The 25,200-nt window shown below is 36.9% G+C and overlaps 1 protein-coding gene and 1 long non-coding RNA gene across 2 annotated transcripts; both read right to left on the reverse strand.

Annotated features, from left to right (window-relative positions):
* Positions 1-5,123: 5,123 nt before the first annotated feature.
* LOC125662506 (uncharacterized) lies at positions 5,124-16,928 on the reverse strand. Its single transcript, XM_048894751.2, has 2 exons — positions 16,815-16,928; positions 5,124-6,798 (listed from the first exon to the last, which is right to left on the reverse strand). Exons 1-2 carry the CDS (start codon positions 16,887-16,889, stop codon positions 5,647-5,649), a joined length of 1,227 nt encoding a protein of 408 aa, XP_048750708.2. The 5' UTR covers positions 16,890-16,928; the 3' UTR covers positions 5,124-5,646.
* Positions 16,929-20,252: 3,324 nt separating this feature from the next.
* On the reverse strand, positions 20,253-21,792 carry LOC130049353 (uncharacterized). Its single transcript, XR_008797866.1, has 3 exons — positions 21,452-21,792; positions 20,494-20,579; positions 20,253-20,387 (listed from the first exon to the last, which is right to left on the reverse strand). It is a non-coding gene; the product is annotated as an uncharacterized LOC130049353 (long non-coding RNA).
* Between the last annotated feature and the right edge of the window lie 3,408 nt (positions 21,793-25,200).

Raw genomic sequence — 25,200 nt, forward strand, 5'->3', positions numbered from 1 at the left:
AACACCAGGTACACATCAGTATACAACTTTGAAGTTCCGAGTTATTAAAATGAATTTATTTTATTTCTTGAATTATATAGAAAAATCGACACCATAGAATACGCCGAGCTGTAGAGTAATGTCAACAGATCAATAATGTCAGGATATTCTTCAGAACAATTGAACTTTATCAGAGTGCAGCCAGAAGACATATCTCAAAACTAACATAACAACTCCATTAAGTCTGAGATAGATCATGAAACCTTCAACACCACACACAAACTAACCCACACACAAACTAACCCACACACACAAACTAACCCACACACAAACTAACCCACACACAAACTAACCCACACACAAACTAACCCACACACAAACTAACCCACACACACAAACTAACTCACACACAAACTAACCCACACACAAACCAAGCAACACACAAACCAACCCACACACAAACTAACTCACACACAAACTAACCCACACACAAACTAACCCACACACAAACTAACCCACACACACAAACTAACCCACACACAAACTAACCCACACACAAACTAACTCACACACAAACTAACCCACACACAAACTAACACACACACAAACTAACCCACACACAAACTAACACACACACAAACCAACCCACACACAAACTAACCCACACACAAACTAACCCACACACAAACCAACCCACACACAAACTAACCCACACACAAACTAACCCACACACACAAACTAACCCACACACAAACTAACCCACACACAAACTAACCCACACACAAACTAACCAACACACAAACTAACCCACACACACAAACTAACCCACACACAAACTAACCCACACACAAACTAACCCACACACAAACTAACCCACACACAAACTAACCCACACACAAACTAACCCACACACAAACTAACCCACACACAAACTAACCCACACACAAACTAACCCACACACAAACTAACCCACACACACAAACTAACCCACACACAAACCAACCCACACACAAACCAACCCACACACACAAACTAACCCACACACACAAACTAACCCACACACACAAACTAACCCACACACAAACTAACTCACACACAAACCAACCCACACACAAACTAACTCACACACAAACTAACCCACACACAAACTAACCCACACACAAACTAACCCACACACAAACTAACCCACACACAAACTAACCCACACACAAACTAACCCACACACAAATTAACCCACACACAAACTAACCCACACACAAACTAACCCACACACAAACTAACCCACACACAAACTAACCCACACACAAACTAACCCACACACAAACTAACACACACACAAACTAACTCACACACAAACTAACACACACACAAACTAACCCACACACAAACTAACCCACACACAAACTAACCCACACACAAACTAACACACACACAAACTAACCCACACACAAACTAACCCACACACAAACTAACCCACACACAAACTAACCCACACACAAACTAACCCACACACAAACTAACCCACACACAAACTAACCCACACACAAACTAACCCACACACAAACTAACCCACACACAAACTAACCCCCACACACAAACTAACCCACACACAAACCAACCCACACACAAACCAACCCACACACACAAACTAACCCACACACACAAACTAACCCACACACACAAACTAACCCACACACAAACTAACTCACACACAAACCAACCCACACACAAACTAACTCACACACAAACTAACCCACACACAAACTAACCCACACACAAACTAACCCACACACAAACTAACCCACACACAAACTAACCCACACACAAACTAACCCACACACAAATTAACCCACACACAAACTAACCCACACACAAACTAACCCACACACAAACTAACCCACACACAAACTAACCCACACACAAACTAACCCACACACAAACTAACACACACACAAACTAACTCACACACAAACTAACACACACACAAACTAACCCACACACAAACTAACCCACACACAAACTAACCCACACACAAACTAACCCACACACAAACTAACCCACACACAAACTAACACACACACAAACTAACCCACACACAAACTAACCCACACACAAACTAACACACACACAAACTAACCCACACAAACCAACCCACACACACAAACTAACTCACACACAAACTAACCCACACACAAACTAACCCACACACACAAACTAACTCACACACAAACTAACCCACACACAAACTAACCCACACAAACCAACCCACACACAAACTAACCCACACACAAACTAACACACACACAAACTAACACACACACAAACTAACCCACACACAAACCAACCTACATACAAACTAACCCACACACAAACTAACTCACACACAAACTAACACACACACAAACTAACTCACACACAAACTAACCCACACACAAACTAACCACACACAAACTAACTCACACACAAACTAACTCACACACAAACTAACCCACACACAAACTAACCCACACACAAACTAACTCACACACAAACTAACCCACACCCAAACTAACTCACACACAAACTAGCCCACACACAAACCAACCTACACACAAACTAACACACACACAAACCAACCTACACACAAACTAACCCACACACAAACTAACCCACACACAAACTAACCCACACACACAAACTAACTCACACACAAACTAACCCACACACACAAACTAACCCACACACAAACCAACCCACACACAAACTAACACACACAAACTAACCCACACACAAACTAACACACACACAAACTAACCCACACACACAAACTAACCCACACACAAACTAAATCACACACAAACTAACTCACACACACAAACTAACTCACACACAAACTAACCCACACACAAACTAACCCACACACAAACTAACCCACACACAAACTAACCCACACACAAACTAACCCACACACAAACTAACCCACACACAAACTAACCCACACAAACTAACCCACACACAAACCAACCCACACACAAACTAACACACACAAACTAACCCACACACAAACTAACACACACACAAACCAACCCACACACAAACTAACTCACACACAAACTAACCCACACACACAAACTAACACACACACAAACTAACCCACACACAAACTAACCCACACACAAACTAACCCACACACAAACTAACTCACACACAAACTAACCCACACACAAACTAACTCACACACAAACTAACCCACACACAAACTAACCCACACACAAACTAACACACACACAAACTAACTCACACACAAACTAACACACACATAAACTAACCCACAAACAAACTAACTCACGCATAAACTAACTCACACACAAACTAACCCACACACAAACCAACCCACACACAAACTAACCCACACACAAACTAACTCACACACAAACTAACACACACACAAACTAACCCACACAAACTATTTCACACATAAACTAACCCACACACAAACTAACTCACACAAACTAACCGCAGTAGAAGATGTTTACACACATATATATTACGTATATGTTTTGATGAATTCTTCCAATATTGAATAATAAATCATTCCACATGCACATAGATAAGTCACGTTGAAAATAAACATTACGAGGAGTGTATTTACAATTTTCTGCGGTGAATTCAAAAGTATGCAAGGTGAAGTTAACGAACAGCGATCAATCTCATAACTCCTATAAGCAATACAAAATAGATAGTTGGGCAAACACGGACACCTGGACACACCAGAGGTGGGATCAGGTACCTAGGAGGAGTAAGCATCCCCTTTCGACCGGTCACACCCGCCGTGAGCCCTATATCCTGATCAGGTAAACGGAGTTATCCGCAGTCAAAATCAGTGTGCCAAGAACGGCTTAACAATCGGTATGAAACACGTCAGACAGCATTTGACCCAATGACAGGTTGTATTTGATGAACTAGATTGTTATAACGACCATAGAATTTGCAAAATGCTTACTTCAATCGAGACTGTTGGAAACCCTGTACCATCAACGTGTTTGTCAATAGCTTACCTCGATTTAAAAACTGACTATAAGCAGTACAAGCTCTTGCATTTCCAATCAGTTGAGAGATATAAACACCATATGCAGGTGATAATGGAATATTGCGACATAAATATGGGAAGATGACGATGGAGAAGCTGAAATCATCCCGTTTGTCATACAGTTGAGTTGTCAGTTTGCTGTTAATATCTACTTTCAATAAAATATCTGAGTATGAAGCAGAAGTGGACGACTCTGTGGTGTCCTTTATTTCGAGTTCACAGGGATTTATCAAATTGACATATAATGACACCCGTGTATATTAATTACTAGATATTCATGTCTCATATATTACATTTTCCCGCATTCGTAAAAAAAAAAAAATAACTTCACACAAATCAAATATTCATAGATTTTATAAGGATAAATTGTATCTAGGTCATCGATGACCTGATACCAGGTTATCCTTATAAAATCTATCAATATATTAACACTTATGAAATAATGTTATAAACTTTATCAATACATTAACACTTATGAAATAATGTTATAAACTTTATCAATACATTAACACTTATGAAATAATGTTATAAACTTTATCAATACATTAACACTTATGAAATAATGTTATAAACTTTATCAATACATTAACACTTGTGTAATAGTTTATAAACTTTATCAATACATTAACACTTATGAAATAATGTTATAAACTTTATCAATACATTAACACTTATGAAAGAATGTTATAAACTTTATCAATACATTAACACTTATGAAAGAATATTGTAAACTTTATCAATACATTAACACTTATGAAATAATGTTATAAACTTTATCAATACATTAACACTTATGAAAGAATGTTATAAACTTTATCAATACATTAACACTTATGAAAGAATATTATAAACTTTATCAATACATTAACACTTGTGTAATAGTTTATAAAATTTATCAATACATTAACACTTATGAAATAATGTTATAAACTTTATCAATACATTAATACTTATGAAAGAATGTTATAAACTTTATCAATACATTAACACTTATGAAAGAATGTTATAAACTTTATCAATACATTAACACTTATGTACTAGTGTTATAAAATTTATCAATACATTAACACTTAAGAAATAATGTTATAAACTTTATCAATACATTAACACTTATGAAATAATGGTATAAACTTTATCAATACATTAACACTTATGTAATAGTGTTATAAATTTTATCAATACATTAACACTTATGAAATAATGTTATAAACGAATGAATGACAGAGAGGCGAAGTGATGCTGACGAGATTCCAACCAGCAACGATGGGATTCTCCGATTGACCACTAGAACATGGCCGTCAGCTGATCGTAATGTGTTAAAAAAAAAAATAAAAAAAAAAAAGTATATTCATGTGTGTAATGACTTCTATCTTATTTCACATGTCTCCCCTAACTTATTCAAACAAGTATATAACTTTATTCATGAATGACCTGTTCACTCAGGCACGTTCCATTCCCCCTACAGTGTGTGTTCCGTTGTAAATGAAATCGTCAATATCCTCTACAAGAATTCATGATATTAAATTGAGATCAAATTGAGCTCACGCAATCTAAAACCCGTTGTTGGCACTAGGTACATGCGATAGATCAAATTGAGATCACACAATCTGAAACCCATTGTTGTTACTAGGTACATGCTGGATGGTGTAGTTTCCGGACGGGGTGATAATGAGTTTTTGGTTTTTATTCACGCTGATGGGGCCCGGCATGGGGGTAGTAGCCGGGTTAGTGAGCGGCCCTGTCTGTTGGGCGTTGAAGACGATTCGTATCGGCTTTATTGTAGTCATTGGAACACTAGCAATCTGTACCAATCCTTGATGACCATTATTCTGCTGTTTCACCGACGACTGTGACGGGGCTTCGTGTGCTTTAGATTGACGTTTGGTATTGATAACTAACTGTGTCTTTTGGGGCGCTGGCTTCTTCTGTGGAGAAGGTTGGTTGGTCTCACTGGCGTCCGGCGTGTCCGTCACGAGGTTCTCTAGTCCGAGCTCGTCCAGTAAGTGTGCTCTGAAGGCGAGGTCCAGCTGGGAGGGCTGGAAAGTCGGAGGAGGAGCCATGAGAATCTGGGGCCTCACGCTGGGTAACAACAGGACGGAAGGGTCGTTTCCGAAAGGTTCTTCAACGATTGGTCGAAAAGCTAGGCTGGACGGAATACTGGCACGTCTGGGTAGAACTCCGGAATTCATGACATTCTGTACCCTATCCCACTGTAGAAGGTTCTGTAGTTGATTACCAATGTTGTTGGATAAACTGTTTGGAAAACTGTTTGGGGACAGGGATAAGCTGATTGTGGGTTGGGTAACAGTACGTGGTGTCGTCACAACTTGTCTGGAATTCATATTACCTTTCAAAAGCCTCGCAATCTGTAAAAGATCTATCAGTAAAGATCTGGATATAGAAATCATTCCATTGCTCGTCCGTGTGTTTCTTTGTGTCGGTGCTCGGCGCCGGTTGTTGATAAAATTGTGTCGTTGGGGTATGGCCCTAGATCCTGTATTCGCTACACGCTCAAACCGTACGTTTGAGAATCTATTCTGGTTCACATTGCTCGGCCTCACTCTTGAATTTCTAGTTCGTGTTCTGAGACTGTTACCAGAGCTTCTAACAGTGGGCAGACTCCTAAAACGTGAAAATGTCGCCTGCCTTCGTCTGCCTCTGCTGGGGGCGCCATTATCCTCCCTCGTGGGCAATGGAACGCGGTTTCTTCTCACAAGATTTCTTGTTGGAATTCGATTTGTTGGTTGGGTCTGTGAATAAGAAGAAAAAAACATCAATCAAATTCTATTCTAACGACTTTACAATGTAGAGGTTAGTAACTAGAAATTAATTCCGTGTGAAAACTTAACAGAAAAATAAAAATGCCTGTTTGAACTTTCACGCGCTCTGATTTACCAGGTAGCCTCCTGCTTTCCCCCTCTACCTGTTTCATGCCTATTGTTAGGTCGTTCATGACATACTAATTTTGAATACGGTTAACGCCGTTTACCTCATCAAGATATAGGCCCTCACGGCAGATGTGACCGGTTGACAGGGGATGCTTACTCCTCATAGGCACTTGACCCCACTTCTGGAATATCCAATGGTTCGTGTTTGCCCAACTCTCTATTTTGTATTGCTTATACATTTTTAGGAGTTATGAGGTTGATCACTGTCCATTATTTTCACCTCTCCTTATAGTGTCTTTCTCACTAATCCCACTCAATATCTCACCTAACTAACCGATCTCATCACCTCATAGCATCAGCTCAACTTACAAGTTCCTCTCACAATCCAATCCCATAAAATCCCCTCATAAAGTTCTCCTCACAAGCTCACCTCACAAGCCCAACCTACAGTCTGATCTCACAAGCTCATCTGACGAGTTTGTGTTCCAGAGTAGTCTCATGAGCTCATCTCATGATCTCATTTTACAAGCTAATCTTGCTAGCTATATGAAGGGTGAAAATAATGAACAATGACCAATCTCATCACGCCTATAAGCAATACAAAATAGAGATTTGGTCAAACACGTACCCCTGGATATACCACAGGTGGGATCAGGTGCCTTAGGGGAATAAGCATCCCCTGTCGACCGGTTACACCCGCCGTGAGCCCTACATCTTGATCAGTTAAACGGAGTTTTCCGTAGTCAAAATATAAATCAGTGTGTCGAGAACGGTTAAACAATCAGTATGACACACGGCAGTCAGAATTTGACCAAATAATAGGTTTGGCAAACTAGAGTGTTATAAAGACCATAGAATTTGCGAAACGCTGACTTTAAACGTGACTGTTACATGAAATGTCACACTGTTCTCTTACAAGCTCGTTTCATGAACTCGTCATCTCAGGAGCTCATACCACTGCCTATATAGATCGAGGTTTGAAAGAAATATTTCAGCCATCACACGTACACACTTTGAACTATAATGTATTAGAAAGAAATATTTCAGCCATCACACGTACACACTTTGAACTATAATGTATTAGAAATAAATATTTCAGCCATCACATGTACACACTTTGAACTATAATGTATTAGAAAGAAATATTTCAGCCATCACACGTACACACTTTGAACTATAATGTATTAGAAAGTGCTGTATGCAATACGCAAGATCGCAACTACTTTTTCCGTCTTGGTTTTAAATTTTACTTTCCCCTTTCAAAGTCTCGCGAGACCCAGAATATGCGAGAATTTGGACATGTTAGTAAATAATACCAGTTCTGCAACTTTTGTCATGATCGATTGACCTGATTTTAACAATGGTGCACTATCATTGTATTACAGTATCCTGTAGTAATGATTCAAGAAAGAAACAAAATACGCAGAAATATCCACAAATGATAGATTTTAATGGAAATTCCCACTGCTGTCAGCCAGGAAATTCCCAAAGCTGAGAAGAGCTTACGTCAAAACATATATCTTCACGAGCCAAATTCAGGAGTTCATTTTTCCTGTATCCAAACGTTTTTACACACCTTTCATTTAAAAATGCTTTTAATTGTGGAAAGTACTGGTTAAATCGTCTTTCGATGCCATGTTTGAATAAACAAAAAATGCCCAAGATCGACACGCTTTTCCGGACTTCTCTACAAGAGAGTTCCGCTAATTCGATATTTACGATCTTGCGTATTGGACATTGTTTTCTTTCTCGATTCATTCTTTTTTGAGAATGACAAAATGCTAACTTCGGAGCCTTTTCCCATATCACTTCAATATGAATATCGATAATACACGCGAGTTTTACAAATCACAGCTATTTGTCATCTACATTGACTGTCATCGATAGCATGTAAAATCAGCAGTGATGAGACAGATATATGTACAGTTTTTATCTTTAGGTACATTATCTCTGTCAGTATTTCTGTCATCGCATGCACTTGTCATCGTTCAGTGGGCAGACATGAGTAGAACATGATTGGAATGTAATTGATGATCCAAATCAGACAAGGGGGACCACAAAAATCCGGAAAACACCTGGACATAAAAAAAACACTTCGGTAAAAAACAAAACAGAACGTTTTAAGTGGACACGTTTTTCTGTAAACGAGATGGACAGTACAAGACCTGAAATGTGTGCTGGGTTAGTTGTATGCAAATCAAATTCATGATGTCCTTATTCACAATATATCAAAATACCAATCCTTGAAAGCCTATAGAGAATGAATTGAAATAAAATTCTTAGTCATATAGATTTAAACACTGCTTCCTTTCATGACCCCCCCCCCCCCACACACACACACACACGAGCATACAATTTGTTGAAGATCCACGGAGATATTCATGTGGTATCAATGTTGTATTTTGGGGGTGAAACGTAATACAGGATTTTGAGATGTAGTCATCTAATGTACTGATAAGTCTTAGTATGTACACAATACTCATGCCACAAGAGCGGATCCAGAGGGGGGGGGGGGGTCCTGGATCCGCCTATGTAGCAGATATTACACGTACACCCGGGGGAAAGTTTTGTATCTCAATTTAAAAAAGAAAGAAAGAAAGCTATGCTAGTGGTATGTTCGTGTAGTTTGTATACAAATGATCCTCTTTGCTGGTCCGTCTATTCGTCGTCAATCCTTAGTCTCGTGGTTAGAATATGTCATCAGTACCCCTTGTTTGTCACAAGAGGCGACTAGAAGGGGCGGTTCTTCGGATGAGACTGCAAAAACCCAGGTTCCGTGTCACAGCAGGTGTGGCACGATAAAGACCACCCCCTGCTCAAAGGCCATACACCCCGAGCATAGGCCTAAATTTTGCAGCCCTTCGCCGGCAATGGTGACATCTCAATATGAGTAAAATATTCTCGAGAGGGATGTTAAACAACATACAATCAATCATCAATCATAAGACGTTCAAGGTCAAATGCGATATTTCTTACATTTCTGTTTCCTTTCTTAAATCCTCATCTCTACATGAAGAACGTTTCTATGATTTTCTACATAAGTTCATAGCGTAGTAATATTACCATTATTCGTAATGAAATCATCTCTAAATTCGGTTAAATAATAATTATCGAAAAAAGTTTGAGTACTTTACATCTAACGAGATTCACTAGTCAGATCATAATCCCCGTTACTTCGTGTTTTCTCTGTTTGATATATGGAAAACGGAGTGGCGGGGGCGAGGCAAGACTTGACTAGGTGCTACCACACGTCATTCAATACTCCCGTGTAAAGAGGCTCAAGTGAAAGACATTTCTTTAAAAGATTCTATAACTTGATAGAGAAACGGATTGATATGTCTATTCCATCTTGCTTTCTTGCAATGTTGTACAGAACTTCAAAAACTGAAATCAGTTTAATAATGATTGATTTTTTTCTCATAAACGTATTTAAGATATTAATTTCATCCAAAAGCGGTAAACCGGTTTTCTGTGACCTGATGGTAAGGTTTTCTGTGACGTACTAGTAGGTCGCACGTGCGACGAGGGTGGGGAGGTTCGGGAACTGTACCCTCCACTCTTTTCGCTGAATATTGTTTTTATAATAACCACAATATTTTGCTGTTTTGGAGTAATCATCCCCACCCTTCTGTGGTCGAAAAAGATATGAACTTGAGTTACCCCTCCCGCCACCCCACCCCCCCCCCCCCCCCCCACCCCACCCCTCCTCCCCTCTTAAAGGATGTAGGACTTGTCTGTAAGTATCATTTGACCAACCTATAGTCTCCATTTCCCTTAACTCTCGCTCTTGAAACTTGACACGACTGCATTCAATCTATTGTCTCAATGTTTTCTCTCTCTCTCTCTCTCGCTCTCTCTCTCTCTCTCTCTCTCTCTCTCTCTCTCTTGATGTATCGTCTATCGATCGATCGAGACTTGACACGACTACATTCAACCTCTGGTCTCGTCCAGACTCTCGCTCTCGAGACATTGCGCGACTATATTCGACCTGTGATTTGAGGTTTCAAAACGTCTGGTCTATTTTCACCTGCATTTGCTATTTTGGCAACCACAGGTGCATCTATACGCATATAAACGCCAGCTATAACGGACGAGATCACACACGGTTTTATGACATGCCATGCTGCGAAATGATATTAAGCCATTATCAAAATCATTTATACATATTCATGTAAATCGCTGTATAGAGAGAAACATGCAATATTTGCAAAACAGAACTATGTGTAAAGTATTATTCAACAGCGTTCCCAAAAAAGAAACAGTCTAAGAATCGGATTCAAAGCCAGGACCCTACAACATGTCATTTTGTCCGCTGCAGATGCATTTTAAGCAACTTTGCAAGTATATTATTTAAAGCAGACATTGTGTTTTGTAGAAATAATGAATTTCGAGAAGAAGGGGAAAAAAAACACTTATCGCAGGTAAACAGGGAAACTAAAAAAGGTAAATTATGATAAAAGTATCTATACAAATGCTTAATGATGGGTCTGACTTAAAATGATACTTTATAAAGAAGTGATTGACTACAAAACGTGCTCTTATCGTTTCTTTTTACCATTGGTTTCTCTCTTCTTACCGTAAGACGTAATTGATACGATTTATGATACCATCACAAAATATATAGCTTAAATGTGAAGCGAAATAATATCGCCATATCAACAATTCTGAAAATTTCTTTCAAGGTAACGTCTGCGATGTTTAAATGGTGCGGTACAGTATTGTACATAAATTCAGCAGAGACCTTAAAGGACAATTGCTACAACCAAATTTTCAAAATGTTTCTGTATAAAATGTGAATAGATGTGCAAAACATGCAAAGATATCAACATTACAAAATGAATTAAGTTGATGAGATCATTAGTGTTTGCCGGGTTATTAAGTTGATGAGATCATTAGTGTTTGCCGGGTTATTAAGTTAATGAGATCATTAGTGTTTGCCGGGTTATTAAGTTGATGAGATCATTAGTGTTTGCCGGGTTATTAAGTTCATGAGACCATTAGTGTTTGCCGGGTTATTAAGTTGATGAGATCATTAGTGTTTGCCGGGTTATTAAGTTGATGAGATCATTAGTGTTTGCCGGGTTATTAAGTTGATGAGATCATTAGTGTTTGCCGGGTTATTAAGTTCATGAGACCATTAGTGTTTGCCGGGTTATTAAGTTGATGAGATCATTAGTGTTTGCCGGGTTATTAAGTTCATGAGATCATTAGTGTTTGCCGGGTATTTCTTGTAAGGGTTTCTCCGTATAAACACGCCCTATATTCGCTGTAACTCGTTTCACATATTGATTTAAAATTGCTCTAAGTGCTTCACTGCGGTATATGAGTATCAATAATGACTCTAGAATAAGGCAATTCTCCTACATGCCCAAATTTTGTTTTCAAAAATATCACTGTAGAATTTCAAACTCTAGATCTCCTTAAGGATGTGGGAAACGTTTCGTTGTAGCTTTAAATCTAGTTAGGACAATCAGATGATTGGGAAATGAGAGAAACCAATTGAGACTGTTTCAATCGATTCATTTTTTCTTTATGCAAGGTGAAGATAACGAACAGTGATCAATCTCATAACTCCTATAAGCAATACAAAATAGATAGTTGGGCAAACACGGACCCTCGGACACACCAGAGGTGGGATCAGGTGCCTAGGAGGAGTAAGCATCCCCTGTTGACCGGTCACACCCGCCGTGAGCCCTATATCCTGATCAGGTAAACGGAGTTATCCGCAGTCAAAATCAGTGTGCCAAGAACGGCTTAACAGTTTATACACATACTGTTAAAAAGGAGTTCTTAGGTTGAGTTGGTCCAATGTATAATGTCCGTTATATATTAGGTCCCCAATCCAATTAGAAATTCCAGTACGACTAGAGAGAAAAATTATTTCTTTTTAAATAAAAAACGTGTTTATTCACATCGCATTCGAACAAACATCACCTGAAAACAGGTGCGGGAAGAACCGAAAGCCTAATAACAAGAACCGTATTGAATTTGAAGAAACACAGATCCTACATTGAAACTGTAATTTTTCTAAATTCATTTTTTGCTATGTCTACCCGTTTTCTATAGCACATGTTTCCATAATCATTAGTGAATAAAATATCGTTAAGATGTTTTACCGGTGTCTTTAAAGAGTAAATTATCAAATACGTTTAAATTGATTGATTGATTGTATATTGTTTAACGTTCCTCTCGAGAAAATTTCACTGGTGTGGAGACGTGATTGCCGGTGAACGGCTGCAAAATCTAGGCCTATGCTTGGTGCCTACGGCTTTTGAGCAGGGAGGGATCTTTATCGTGACAAGGCTGGTGTGACATGGGACCGCCCAAATTAGTCGCCTCTTATGTGATAAGCAAGGGGTAATGAGGACCTATCTTAATCCAGATCGAATGGAAACACAGTGTAAAAATTGTAACAGTTATTCCGGTACTTAAGGAAGGAAAATAATTAAATCCTAATAGCAATATTAAAGCAAGAAAAATATGTAAATTATATTAGCTATACTTCACGAGGGAAAATATTTAAAATCATAATAGCTATATCAAACGAAGGAACATACTTAAATGACAATAACTATACTTCACGAGGAAAATATTTGAATTTTGATAGCTACATTAACTAAAGGAGAATGCTCAAATTATACTATCCATACTTAACGAGGAAAATACTTAAATTATACTATCCATACTTAACGAGGAAAATACTTAAATTATACTATCCATACTTAACGAGGAAAATACTTAAATTATACTATCCATACTTAACGAGGAAAATACTTAAATTATACTATCCATACTTAACGAGGAAAATACTTAAATTATACTATCCATACTTAACGAGGAAAGTACTTAAATTATACTATCCATACTTAACGAGGAAAATACTTAAATTATACTACCCATACTTAACGAAGAAAATACTTAAATTATACTATCCATACTTAACGAGGAAAATACTTAAATTATACTACCCATACTTAACGAGGAAAATACTTAAATTATACTACCCATACTTAACGAGGAAAATACTTAAATTATACTATCCATACTTAACGAGGAAAATTCTTAAATTATACTACCCATACTTAACGAGGAAAATACTTAAATTATAATAGCCATACTTAACGAGGAAAATACTTAAATTATACTATCCATACTTAACGAGGAAAATACTTAAATTATACTATCCATACTTAACGAGGAAAATACTTAAATTATACTACCTATACTTAACGAGGAAAATACTTAAATTATACTATACATATTTAACGAGGAAAATACTTAAATTATACTATCCATACTTAACGAGGAAAATACTTGAATTATACTATCCATACTTAACGAAGAAAATACTTAAATTATACTATCCATACTTAACGAGGAAAATACTTAAATTATAATAGCCATACTTAACGAGGAAAATACTTAAATTATACTATCCATACTTAACGAGGAAAATACTTAAATTATACTATCCATACTTAACGAGGAAAATACTTAAATTATACTACCTATACTTAACGAGGAAAATACTTAAATTATACTATCCATACTTAACGAGGAAAATACTTAAATTATACTATCCATACTTAACGAGGAAAATACTTAAATTATAATAGCCATACTTAACGAGGAAAATACTTAAATTATACTATCCATACTTAACGAGGAAAATACTTAAATTATAATAGCCATACTTAACGAGGGAAATACCTCTATTATAATGGCTATACTTAACGCAGTAAAACACTTCAATGGTTAAAGAATGAAAATACTTAAATGGTAATAGCTATACTTAATGAAGGAAAGCATTTAAATGGTGATAATGAGAGAGAGAGAGAGAGAGAGAGAGAGAGAGAGAGAGATTGTTGACCAAAAAAACCTAGATTTTGATACATTGTTAACCAATGGAATACACCTGAATTCTAATACTTATACATTGTTAACCAGGGGAAGAAATCATAATCTTTAGCGACGGAATTCAACCATACGGAAGCCTAGAATCACGAGAAATGCTGGTATAAAAGAGGAATAGTTAAATCGCGATTCTTAGCGAAGGAAAATCGAAATGAAAACATAAGTACAAAATACTGAAATCGCTAGAGAATAAGGACGCGATATATTAAAGGGGGTATAAGATATCTCTATCAGTGTAACGCGGAATATGTCAAAGGAAAAATCCTGACAAATGATGGAAAATCGCTGAATTTTCGGACGAAAATCAATAAAAAGAATTATAAAGGAGAAATTTCCAACCGTGTGGAAATTGACTGAACCATGGTCAGGAATGAACAATGCACTCTAGAGGCGGGTCACGTAGTAGATGGAGCAGGTGCTAGAGAATGAATGTAGAAATACGAGGTAAAGATCACACACGTTTCTGATGGCCAGCTGACGGTTTAATGGCAGGAACATGACAAATATTCACGGACCTTTTCCTGCCTGGAGACAGGGGAACGATTCGGGTTTTAGTCATCGAGGGCCTTTATTGATTAAATGTAATAATTACTAATAACCACGGTATGTTTGTCATCATTGTTAATGTTTTGTACGATCTTCCTTCGTCTTGATAGCTGTTTTACTTTCACTTTCGCTTCCTTTCAAAATGGATGGTTCGGCAGGACTGACTGCATCAGGTTGCCAGCACATTCACATTTTTGTACCGAAAAATAAAGCATTGCGCTAGGAAATTTACAAAGCATGCTGTTTTATTGTACAACTGACAACTGCTTATAAATTACACTGCAAAGTTTTCTCGGGCAACTTTGTGCATGTTATATTTTTTTTTCTTCAAAATGAACTTTAGTTGACTCCGCACTTGAATATCCAGTCACGTAACTGGCATGGTCACGTGACATTGAGATGGGTATTTCCACGTGGGTATTTCAAATCTTCCTAATTCCATATCAATGGTTGGCTTTGTATGCTAACATACTTTAATATATTTACATTTTCAGTGAGTTTGCCTTTCATATCTTTAAAACAACTTGTAATGATAGTCATTTACTCATGAATGTGTTGTAAGTGCAAACGATAGGTGTATGGATCCTGATGAATATAGTACCTCGATTTTAAAGTCTGAGAATTTCGACAAACAAAATTACAAAATAAATTTCACTTTGAAAATACATGAGGGTATGAGCTGCCACCCTTCCCACCGGCCTACTTTTCATTACGCGTTAATGCGCTTCATTAATACCCAGGCGTAAAGCCTCGCTGTTCATGCCCTTGTGTATTTTCTAAAACGAAATTTATTTCTGTAATAAATCCGCATGATTAAAGATTTTCGAAATGACATACACAAGATTTCATGGCGCGTCCCCTATATATCAGTTCAATATGTTTTGTGACGTGATGTGTGATTATTGATCTATAAGTGTTTCCGTCAAATAGAATTTGAAATGATATCGACACTGTTTTCAAAACAAGCCCCTTTCCCTAGATACAATGGATTCAGTCTGTTGTAGGTTTGATTTATGTATTCCTGCACCCCCAGGGATATCAAAAGCACTACCTGTGATAAGTGTTTTTTAACAATTATTTTTTTAACCCTAGCAATTTCAAATGTCCGATATGTACCACCCTATATATTTTAAAGGACTCCCTAACCCAAGGACTATTAACGTCCCTACGTACAGGGAGTTTTAAAGGATCGCCATCCCCCTGGGAAAATTTAAAGCCTGTATATAGTATGAGTTTAAAAGCTTCCTCGCGCTCCATGAATATCAAAAGTTCTACATTTAGTAGGTTTTCAAGGGATTCAATGCTCCCGCAAGGATATAAATAGGTCTTATATTCGGTGGGATTTTAAAGGATTCAATATGTCCCCGGGATATAACAAGGTCCTGTATAGGATTTTAAAGTACTATCAAACTTCCTACCTGTCTGAGGTCATGGTTGGCCAGCACACACGAGAGGGCGATGAGACAAACCACGATAATCCTAAATAAATCCATGCTGAAGAAAAGGACGCTGAAAGGAAAACAAAAAGTCAGAAAATTAGTCCGCTTTTTTTATTCGCCTCAGAAAGCGAAGTCATGGCTTCTCCTGACTGCCTGCAGAACTGCACAACGCAAAGGTCGGAACAGAAACCCCCGATTTTACGCTTGTAGTTTTGTGTGTCAAGAAACTCCATACGGGGGTTGTGTGTGGACAGATGAATCGCCGCCTTCTGCACTGTAAACAGCGTGACTGTACGCTCTCCGTGAAGCTAGTGACTTTAGATCACTCTGCTCATTAGTGTACGGTCCTTTCTTTCCTTGTGACAGCACCCATAATTAACTTTTAACTAAGTTATAAGTAAGTCGCCCATAATTAACTTTTAAATAAGTTATAATAAAGTCGCCCATAGTTAACTTCTAACTAAGTTATAACTAAGTTATAAAATCCATACAACTCCCAAGTAACCTTGATAGTGTGGTTAATTTCCGTTACTGTCTAACCTCTTCGCCTTCATCTGTGATGATTGCATTACCTGTTTAATGTTGTATGTCAAAAAGATATTCTACCCTGATAGATATACCTTAAAACTCTGCCCCGGGGTCTTATAAACTTATACAGTCTCACACATCCAAGTCTCCCTCACTTTTATCACGATATATCCGTTTTGAGAATTGAAAATTGCATTGTCCCGGGTACCAGTTTACCATTGATAGCCCTGGGGACCAGTTTACCAATAATGGCGCATGTAAATTACACCTTGATAAAGATGACGTAAGGTTGTCAATTTACACGTGTATATTACCAGACAAACGTGTTTTCTGATTATTTCTTAATATCTCGGACAATAGACCTTGTTAGAATTCATTAATTAACATACACATTAAGACATCTTCACGTGTTATGTGTAATTCGTGTAACGCTGGACTTTGTTAGCAGTCGTCGTAGTTGATTGGGGCGGTCTGTTTGAAGGGTGACTTTAATTGTAAGATTAACGACTTTCGTAATGTACATTTAAACAATACATTCTTCAAACAACGTCACCATCTGTACACCGAGAGGGGTGGGAAACTACACAATGTCTGCTGGCCTTCTGTAGACAACACATACATTTATGATTTGTCAATCATTCAAAACATGTTGAGCAGAAAAAGAGGGACAAAGTCTCGTCATGACTTCTATAGTTTCTGTCGCGCATGCTCACAAAGTCTCGTCATGACTTCTATGGTTTCTGTCGCGCACGCTCACAAAGTCCTGTCATGACTTCTATAGTTTCTGTCGCGCATGCTTACAAAGTCTTGTCATGACTTCCATAGTTTCTGCTAAGGAGGAGACTGTTTACTTTATCAAAGTATAACAAATACCGATCTGTGTACGTCAGAGATCAGTTTAAATAAGCAATGCTTTTTCTAAATTTCATGATTTAACTGAAAATTATTAGTGAATTTTTTCTTCATCCTCTTTCAGTTTTACATAATAGTTTATGGACAGTCAGACTTTGGCCAGCACTTATTACTACGTTAATGCAGGACACGTTTGTTTTTGCTTATAACTGTATGCTTTTGATATGACGTGCGTTAGAGATATTGAATTTGTGCGCTATGCGCATGTTAGTGTGGTATTGTAATTGTTTTCCCTAAGTGTCAGCGTTGTAAACTCTGTTGGAATGGAGTATCATGTTTCTATCTCAACATTGATGTATATATTGACGTCATAATGTCCTAAACTCGATCCACGTTTCCAATGAATTTACCTCAAACTCTCCGTCGAGGCCTCATTACGTCACCTACGAATAGACCTCTCCTATGTGACACAGTGCAATATACAGATCTGTACATTGTGAGTCCGCGATTATCACGCAGGCAAATAACACTAAAGAATTAGTTCGTAGTTAAAAGTTTGAAGATATTGACATTAAAAGCATTAAGGTAGCTATTGATAGCTAGCCCCCAAAAAACCGCTCATTGAATTTTTTTCAATTTTATTTATTATAACATTTTGACTTTATCCTAAAACATATCAAAAAATCAACAAAAGTAATCAGGTTAATTTTCGAGGAAAGCGAGATTGAAATCCCCTCTTTTGCAGCCCCAAAAGGCAAAAAATGCCAAAATTGAGCAAATTAACACAAAAGCCAATAAAAATTTTATTGACACCAGAAATATTGTTTGTCATATATAGTTATGTAAATTAAACACAAACAGATAAAAAATCAACATGGATTAGAAATTCAAAATGCATCTAAGGAAAACATTGGCATGATTCGACTTGGCAATTGGCCAAATTTACCCTAAATATGGCGTTTCTCAAATAATATCAGGCATACATTTTCTGACAACAACAAAATTCTGCTCATAAAATTTCTGATTTTATTTCATTTTTACAATAAGTCAAGTAGTATCTAAAATATTGAATAGAAAAAAATATACCAAATGAGGTTTAATCTGAAACTATGTCAGATTTTGTAACCCTACCCCCTCCCTTCTAGAAATGAATTTTAAGAGATACAGTCAGCAGAGATAAACTATTGACCTTAAATGATTAAACATTCCCAAATTACCATATTGGGCATTCAAACTCACAATACTAGAAGTTTCTATGAGCCATTTAAGAATGATATATAGTGTGTGCTATTGCAGTTGACCTTTTCGCACTCACAATGATTGCCTAAATATTTAGTTATTTTTTATACAATTTCTTGTAATAACTCGACCAAATCTATTACCTATACATATTTTTTGATAGAAATTTATATCACTATACAGTATAATACACCAAATATGTTTAAATAACCATTTCATATTTCAATAAATAATTAATATCAATGGAAAGAGACCCATGGACTGCCCATGGATCACTACATGTAAGTCCATCTGAGTCATCTTACCCTCACAGATAGGTGTGTCTTTCATAAGTTTAAGATTTCTAATTGTAGTTTCACATGGAACCAAAAACTCACTATTGGATAACTGAGAATGCATGTACATGTATATTGCATTAACTAACTGAAGTTTTCCCCAGGTGAAGGTCTATGTTCACTGTATGTATAAGGGGGGGGGGGGGGGGGTGAATTAGTTCCATTATGAAACTTTTCTAAAAATTTGATATACATTAATGTATCTATGATGTATGTTTCAACTAAATTTTGAATTACAAGGAAAATTCAAACACATTGATTGAAGTTATAAAATTGATATTCTATCATGTGCACATTTTTTACTAATATATCTAAGAAAGAATAATCAACATTGAAATTTCCTTTACATCTATGCAATATTATTGTCTTTCAAAAGGCATGTACTTGTAATATACGAGTACATGATCTTGTTTTCTCTTAAATTCACAATTTAGTTTAAAGTATGTTGTATAACATCCACTGCAAGTGAATTAATGTTTTTCATCCAGTCCCAAATTTTGCAGTAGTTCTTTAATCTTCGGAACTTGATCAAACATTTTTAAGTTTGTGGAGTTGTGGGGGTCCAGGGGATATGTCATCATCACTGTAAATGGAGTACCTGTTCAAAATATAGATAAATATATTTAAATATAGCAAAAAGGATGAATATCTGATATACTCAGAATTGTCTTTACAAATGTTTATCAAAAAAAAAAAAATAGTACCTCTCTTGCTGTTATACTTGTTGCCTCGAAATCCACTTCAACCTGCACTGGTCCTATCTAACCTCCCTCGGTCTTCAGGCTGATGCCTAGAAAAAAGATCATCATAATTGATATTTGCACAGTTAGGTCTATATTATACCATTGAGTAATTAGATTGCGTCAGACAATGTGAATTTTAAAACTGTGTCTCAACACATATTCAGTTAAAATTTAAATACTGATGTTTCAAAATTATAAATTGCAATGAGATGACATGTATATATGTTTTCATAAACTGCCATAGACTTATATCTGTTTTATTTACAAAATGTGGGTCAAGAGAAGGGCATACGTGTAGTATACATATCTTACTTATACATACAGTGCATACATTTGCCTATGAGAGGGCATATGCAGACTTGTGATTAATTTACATTATTTAAAAAGGTTTTGCCAACCTACATGTTTGTGTGAAACACGAAACTTCAGGTTTGATATATTTCTTAGGTCACTGAAATTTCAAAGTAATAGTATATGTATACTATAGTCTAGGGAATTATAATTCAACACATGCCCCCCCCCCCCTTCCACTTTTTATCCGGTTCCCTCATACCCCTAGATAGTAGGTCTATACAGATATTTGTTTTTCATTACTTTTATACATGTAGTTCAAGGTATGTTATTTTCGTAACGGTTATTTTCATAACGATATTATTATTTTCTTAATAAAAGAGTTGTGAGAGCCCATGTTTACAAATGTGGTATACATTTACATGACATCCGTTCGTTTACAATCACATGCACAGGTGGGAGTTATATTTTATGCACATATGGAATACATATATACATACAAAATAATACATCTACTGTATGTCATGTGTTTAAACTTACAGATGTTATTATAAATCGCGTTGTGAAATAGCAGAGGAAATGTGAGTTGAACTTTTGAATACAAATCTATGGCATTTTTTTCACTCACCAAACGAAACTATGATTTCGTTGTCCAAGTTGAATGCATCCACCAACTTCCTCTTCTTGCAAGAAACTTTGTTTAGCCTCTCAATGACTGTATAAACAGTATTTAATCTCTCAGCATGCAGCACTCGGACATTACGATGCATCAATCAACAACTTTGTTTACGTAGCGCATCTATGTACATGGATTGGTGGTTGGTTTAACATTTCGATTAGCAAAAAGTTTCACACAGATGAAACATTTGATCTACCATTATTACAGACATTGACGTATACTTATGTGGTATGTGCATATTTTCTGTAGGCGAGTCAGTCACAGCAACAAAACACTTTCGGAACCCCTTTTTGTTTTCCGACTATTCTATGACGGAGTAAGGAATTCCGGAAAATGAATTCACGTGAAAATACACAATTTTTACTTATCACGTGGTTGCTATCCGTCGCTACCTTAATAGCGAGCGAAGCTCGCGTCGCAAAGCGGCGCGACCAGCTCCCTCCAATGATTACACATGAGTCACGTGATTTGCTCTCCATCAGCTGAAAAAAGATGAGTATCACCCGTAATGCTTCTGGAAAAATGTCGCCGTCACTGCGGTATACTTCATTGGCAATCCCGTAATCAAAATAATTAGATTGTTTAGAAAGTACCATTATCGTTTTTAAATTCCAGACAAGCTTTCTCATAGCTTCAAACGTTTTGCTTTTGCTTGATTTGAAAGAAGAAGAAAAAACATAGCAGCTAATATGACGTCACAATGTAACTATTTACATCCTCCGTGTTATATTTCCTGCGTTAAATGAAGAGGCGGATAAAACGCGTTGCAAAATGTTAATGGGCTTCGCTCGTCTCAACAGTTACACCGTACAACATATTATAAAAGTATGGATTTTATTTTAAACATAAAATGATTAAAATATCATTAAAAAGTAGGGAGATTATGTTCAAGTTATTATGTAAAGTAATGAACTTGATGTTTACGTTCTTGTTTTGAAAGTTGTTTACGTTTCACGTTATGTCTTTTCCTCATTCTACAGTGATGTCACACAGTATACGCGGCCTAAGAAATCGCTATCCCGTAATGCCTAACTGGAAGCATACGAACTCTGGCGGAAGTTTGGATTTGACCTTTGATATCTTTACAAATTATGATGATAACCATTCCCTCTAGAATGTGATATTGCTGTTGTGAACAATGCGCGTATGAATCTTGAAAAATGTAGTACTCGCATTTTAAAGACTGGGGATTCCTTTGAAAAGAGAAAGTAGATATAAGAAATGAATTTCAGTTTTGAAAATGCATGAAGGTATGCACTGTAGCTCTTCACACCGCCACACTGACCATGACGTCATACTGTCCATGACGTAAACGTGCTAGTGTTCCATGTAAGGTACGCTATTTATACCCTCGGGTATTTTCAAAAATGGAATTTATTTCTTAAATGAGATTGATCGCTGTTCGTTATCTTCAATTTGCATATATCTATAAATTCCGTTGAAACATGCTTACAAACTTCCACCCAGTCAACATAAGTTTCGTTGAGATATGTTTATCAGATTTTATAGACTAAGTCGATATTGCCAATGAGGAACTCCGGCATCATTTAATATCAACTTCATCTGAAGTTGATTACATGCACTTGTGTGTGGAATCAGAGTGGTGTTTAACACAGGGATTTTAAATTACTGATCACAACATATGAATATTTATTGAAAATTGAATCAGTTGTCTAAAATGCTATAAAGCTAAGTATTTTATTCATCGTGATGAATGACCGTGTGAAGCGATAAAAAGGCGTACGTTTTAATGCTGTTGAATTGGGAAAAAAGCTGTGTGATTTAAAAACAAAAAAATCCTTTGGAATATCTTTAAAATCCACATAATTATTGTTTAAACTAGAGCCCCGATTCTCCATATGTTATATAATTAGGTGGGTCGCTCTAAGATATACGTAGCATGTAATTCGTCATCTATTTAAAGCTCAATAGATTACCAAACCGGAAATAGGTTACAGAATTAGGAGGGACGTTATAAGATAGCCGTACCATGTAATCAACCCTAATTTGTCATCTAAACTCAATGGAATATTAAAATACCGGATATAGGAATATTGTAAACATTCAGGGTTTTATAATTCTGTACTTTGCATCTTATTATTTGCCTTATCTTAATATATATCTTGCTGATATTCATATAATCTTTTTTCCGTATGTTTTTAAGGGTCTCCGGATAGCGCCCTTACTTCTGACCACGCCGTGACTCGAGTTCGATCCCCATAACCGGCAATGGTTGTATATGAAAGGGTATGGCGGTCGCCGGCTCGTACACGTGGGTTACCTCCGGGTACTCCGGTTTCCTCCCACATAATGATCCCCTAGCGCCAACATCTGTGAATCAAAGGACCCCATTGGGAACAAGCATTCGATCTTTTAAGGTTATCCTTGGTATTTATGTGCGCATATTTGCATACCGAATAAACAGTTTTCATTTTAGCACTTCTCGAATTGTTCTCTAGAGAAAACACAAGCAAGTGTCAGGAATATCGAACTATGACGTCATGCATCGTACAACCCCCCCCCCCCCCCCTTCCCTTCCCATCGCGACAAGCGGCTTCTGTCTTTAATTCGAAAGACCCGTGATTCTTTGTCCTAGATGCTGAGCGTTTGAAGAGGGAGAAATCACTACCCTTATCTAACGTGGTCTCGAACCAACAACTAATCGGCCTTTAAGTGACTGCTCAAACCACTGACATTAATCAAGTAGGTTTCAATGCCTGGTTTTTCTTATTACAGAATACGGAGCCTTCTGACCATCTCGATGTCCTTGAAAAGGTAACACCCACGTGTCAATCCTATAACGAACATAAAAAAAGATAATTTAGGACAAACACGGACCCCTGGACACTTTAGATATAGGATAAAGAGCTAAGGAGGAGTAGGTATCCCCCTAATGACCGATCACACCCGCCGTGCGCCCTTTATATCTTGATCAGGCAAATGGAGTACTCTGTAGTCAAAGTTATTATATAACCACCTTCACAATTTGGACAGTTTTTATAATAATAAAACACATTTCTAAGCAGCTGGTTTAAGACAAGATTTTTAAAATATTTTATGAAAACAACACAACACACTATAATACAAACTTAATCAAGTCATTTTATAGATAACGATATCAGAGGCATTACATATTACAATTAATACAATAGTGTATCTATTTTCTGTAGAAGTGTTTACATGAATATAATCTAGCAACCCGTCAATGTATTCATTTGTTCATGCACAAAAATTAAATTAAAGATGGCGATATATGTAAAAGGTTACCTCGATGTACTCTTTCATTATAAACGTAAATAAAATATTGATTCCATTTCGAAGTAGAATAAATTCCCCTTCATACCATCATCTGTGCACGTATCCGCCTACTCTTGAACTGGGCGCCACCAGATAACTGAAAACATTTTTAGAGTGTGGCGGAAAACAGCAAAACAAACAAAATTCTTCGTGTCTGTCGAAGGTTTATTTAAAATCAATGAAAACATTTTTTTTTTCTACTTTTCCAAGAATAAAAGGTAAATATAAAGAACAGTGATCAATCTCACAACTCCTATAAGGAACACAAAATAAAGCGTTGGGCAAACACGGACCCCTGGACACACCAGAGGTGGTATCAGGTGTCTATGAGGAGTAAACATCCTCTGTTGACCGGTTCGATAGAAACTACAAAGTTATGGAGGGTATGGTAAAATATGATA

This window comes from Ostrea edulis, chromosome 8 (genome assembly GCF_947568905.1).
Source record: "Ostrea edulis chromosome 8, xbOstEdul1.1, whole genome shotgun sequence".
Classification (NCBI taxonomy): Eukaryota; Metazoa; Mollusca; class Bivalvia; order Ostreida; family Ostreidae; genus Ostrea; species Ostrea edulis.